Source organism: Gavialis gangeticus, unplaced genomic scaffold, assembly GCF_001723915.1.
Source record: "Gavialis gangeticus isolate Ggan-Ray unplaced genomic scaffold, GavGan_comp1, whole genome shotgun sequence".
NCBI classification, from domain to species: domain Eukaryota; kingdom Metazoa; phylum Chordata; order Crocodylia; family Gavialidae; genus Gavialis; species Gavialis gangeticus.
Genome location: NW_017729024.1, coordinates 131,818,373 through 131,822,443, shown reverse-complemented (window position 1 = coordinate 131,822,443; position 4,071 = coordinate 131,818,373). Strand labels below are relative to the sequence as shown.

The 4,071-nt window shown below is 40.9% G+C and overlaps 1 protein-coding gene across 1 annotated transcript in view; it reads right to left on the bottom strand.

Moving 5' to 3' along the window:
- Positions 1 to 3,851, bottom strand: part of JMY (junction mediating and regulatory protein, p53 cofactor) — a 163,975-nt gene extending 160,124 nt beyond the window's left edge. Inside the window, exon 1 of the mRNA XM_019518250.1 lies at positions 3,786 to 3,851. Coding sequence (XP_019373795.1) covers positions 3,786 to 3,851 — 66 coding nt within the window. The remainder of the gene's footprint in view (positions 1 to 3,785) is intronic.
- Between the last annotated feature and the right edge of the window lie 220 nt (positions 3,852 to 4,071).

The following is a 4,071-nucleotide window of genomic DNA, read 5'->3' as shown; positions in this document are numbered from 1 at the left end:
AGCCATTTCCTTACCTTTCAGACAATTTGGGTGTCAGCTTATTAAAAGGTTTTTGTTAACACCCTGTAATCAGTTGGCTGCTTGTTAACTCAAGGCAGGAGATAGAATGTAAGCAGAAAAAATAAAATAAGACTCAGTAGGTGTTACAAGCCTGATCCCTAAGACAAGGAATTACAAAGAGGCAGTGACCTATGTTACATTTCTATTTTTGAACCATATTGGCATTCCTCCTATATGCTATATAGGAATATCCTTCGATAAGAAAACTAGTTTAAGCAAGTTTTCTTTTGAGATTATATTTTTGCCTTGCAGCTTTTATGTCTGGTACAGTGAAGTGTTTCTCACCACTTCACAAGTGTCTGATCCACCAACCGAATTTATTCTAATGCATAGGAGTGCATTCTTTGGAGTACCAAATTTGTATTCTCAGTTTGAGGACCACATATATAGCCCTTCCTCTGGCTGTTTGCCATTGAGTCAACATTTTTCATGGGTTGTAAGTGATGGGTATTTGAAAAGACTAGCCTTCTTTTTCTTTGGGTACTAGGCATAGGTTAAGCCTATTTAAGCATTGAGATAAATACTAAATGTAGGCAAGATATTATGTATGTCAATAAATAATACTCTGTTCTAAAGAAACTGTTTGATGTAACTCCATTTACCTACTTCTCACAACTCCTGAAGAGAAGTATTTAGGAGGGCTTAACCCAGGTGGACTTGCTAAGAAAACATGAACAACAGAGATTGATGATGGAACCTGGGGACCCAGTCTAAAAGTGAAATGAATTACATTATTGCACTTTGAGGCTATGGACAGACGTTACACATAAACGAGCTTAAATGATCAGAAACTGGTTTAAACCTGTAACAGAGCAGATGTTCAGTGCACATAAACCAGTTTGAAAATGCCTGAAACCAGTCTGAGATAAACCTGGTTGAATGCCGTATCAGACTTAACTGATTGGGGCCATACCAGTCTCTGCAATGTCTGTCCCAGAGTCCTTCCTGGTTTAACTTAAACCAGAGTGCCCCAGCATCCCAGGTGCTTTGCAGCCCTGGGTAGGGCTGTCTGCTTCACAGCAGGGCTGTCCCCACCCATCTTCTTCCTGGCTGGAGAGATTGCAGGCACAGCAGCATCTGCCTGGCTTCCTCCTGCCCCCCTTCCCATCCTCACTCAAGTAGGGATTCCCCCCTCCCCTCTCCCACAGCACAGACAGTAGCAGCATGTGGTATGCTGGCTAATGCTGGGAGGTGTCTAAGGCAGACAGGACAGTGTCCGCTTAGGGCTTTTTGGAGCTAATCAACAGGTAGCTGGTAATATCCCACCATTCTTTCCTTGGAAAAAGCTGTTTAAGAAGAGCTTAACTAACAAAAGAGACTTTTGTTGTTTTGATGGGGTGCTAAATGCTATCAACTCCCTGTGTAACAGCTCCCTACTGGGGAAGGGAAGGGAGGGCTGCTCTAGCCTCCCAGCTTCTAGCCTGAGCCACTGCAGGCATGTGCCTGCATTTCTTCAGTCCAGAAGGGATGTCTGTATGGTTACAAACCGGTTCAGCTTAGCCAGGTTAGACAAACCTGCAAAGATTAAATCAGTTCAGGCTCAGGCTTTTTGAATGTCTGTCCCTATCCTAAAAGAAGCACAGACCTATAAGTTGAAAGAGGAGAGACTGAAGAATAGTTAAAGATACAGCTTATGCTGAAACAGTGACAACAGCTTTTCACAATGTTGACCAGATGGAATGTGGTTTATGACTGAAGCATCTGCAGGGTCACACCGGAGGTATACACTGACTTGGATATTTTATTTATATAGTGTAAAGGTATGAAGGAGACATTTAAGTAGAAATTTCTTGTACACTGTTCAGGAAGAAGATACTAGTTATGAAACTGAGATTGCTTCCTTTGGATAAAATTGTTAATATTTGGTATTTGCTCTTGTTGCAAGCCCATCTGCCTAAGGTAGATCCCCAGATGGAGAAAAAGAGTTAAACCATTTGTACTGTGTGGTGGACATTGTGCTTATGATTGGTAGATATCTGCCCCAAAGTTGAGCAGCTGCACTTTTGTTTTATGAATGCATTTGTTCCATTTTCTGACCATCTTTTGGCTAAAAGGACTGTTGATTTAGTATACGGGGCTGACATTTCTGTAAACACCTATGTAGTCATTCTTTTGGTATGAAAGCAAAAGCTTGGAATACTGGATGAGCAAGTTATAATTCCAGTATGTACAACATGCCATCTGACCTTATTAGGATTCCAGAAGCCTTATATCACTGCTCTATAATTGTCTGAAGTGAGCATAACAACCTGTTGTAAAAACTATCAATATTGCCATTGCACAAAGATTTAAAATGTTCAAATTTCTGACTGTATCTACCACAAAAGAGAACTAATAACATGTTGAAGAAGGCTCTTGGCTAAAGAATCCATTTCACAAAATGTGAAATGTAGCATAAGTACGTGGATCCTGAGACATCTTATTTTTTAATCAGACTATTCCACTGTTTTATGATTACTTCTTCTATCCCTCTTTCATATATGCTAGGGAGGACCCTGGCCACTTATTGAGGAAGCCACAGTTAACCCAGTCATCTGATAATGGGGTAAATTAACCATCTCCAAGCAACAGTCTAGGGGCAGAGGCAGCACTGTGGGGTTGTGGGGGGCTATAGCGCTTCTGGCCAGGCCAAATAAGTATGTTTGGCCAGAAGGTGTATAGTGCAGCCCCCTCAGTTTTCTGTCTAGCCCACCTCAGCCCTCCCCACTAGAAAGAGGCTGGTGCTGCCCCTGTCTAGAGGCTTCATCATATCTTTAGTCTTCTAAATATTCAAGATGGCATAGATCCAAGGAGTCTCAGGATAAAGTGAACCATATCCTGGCTCCATAATGGAGCTTTTACAAGTATCTCACTGGTTAAGGAAAACTAAATAATGATGGTATGTCAATATGGTGCAAAGCAGTGACATGCAAAAATTCCCTGAGCTAGCTGAGCACATGCTAACACCTAAGCCAGGAGCAGTAATGCTATGTTAGTGTGACACTTTGTGCAAGCTAATAATGTCTAATGCAAATACCTTTGTATGGAGCTGCCTCATATGGTATTCCCCAATATGAAAAACACAAAGATGAGTGACAATAAGATTATCTTATTTTGATAGATGAAGGAATACAATCTGTTGAATCTTCATTATGGAATCAGTATCACCGCTTTTTAGTTTGCAGATATAGTCAATAGACACAGTGCTGTCACCTGGAAAATGTAGTACATTTATGTAACCTGTGTGTTGATACAAGCTGAAAACTACTCACTCATTTCTCATAGTAAATCACACAGAACGTAGAAAGCCATACCATTGAAAAGCAGACCTTTTAAAAATAATAATTATCCACTGAAGTTTACTAGTAACATTCAAACTCTGCAGTGGAGAAGAGCTCGATAGTGTTATGCACAAGGATCCTGCGAGACGACTTAATTTCTTTAATCAAAATATTCCAGTATTTTTATGTCTGTTTGTTGTGTCTCTTTTCCATGCATGCTACAGAAAACCCTAGCCATTCATACAGGAAACTTATTGATTACTTCATTTTCCAGAGATGTAGGATGGCATGTAGAAGCATTTTATGAGATACTACTTTCAGTGGCCTGCTAGCCTCACCACAGAAATTAGAAATGACTAAGAGAGTCATATTTCCTCATACACCACAGCAAACCGTATTCTTAATTGGTTGAATGGGTGATCCTGTTACTTACATGGTTCATCCTACATCCAGACTGTCACTTACATGCAGTGAGTGAACTCTTAGAGAATTGAGACCTTCATTTTCAATTGCAGGGCCGTCCAACTTCATTGTGGCTTGGGGATGCACACATCCACATATTGTGCAGGTCAAATGCTACAGGGGCAGCTCCCCAGAGTCTCTGGAAGTTTTTCGGGTTGTCTTGATGGCCCATGCCAAGCTTTGTACTGCTACAGCTAAGCAGCTTTGTACTGCCACAGCAAGATTTGAATCAATCTAGCAAGTACACAAGCTAGATTGATTCAGGCTATGTTGAGTATGTCAATTAAGA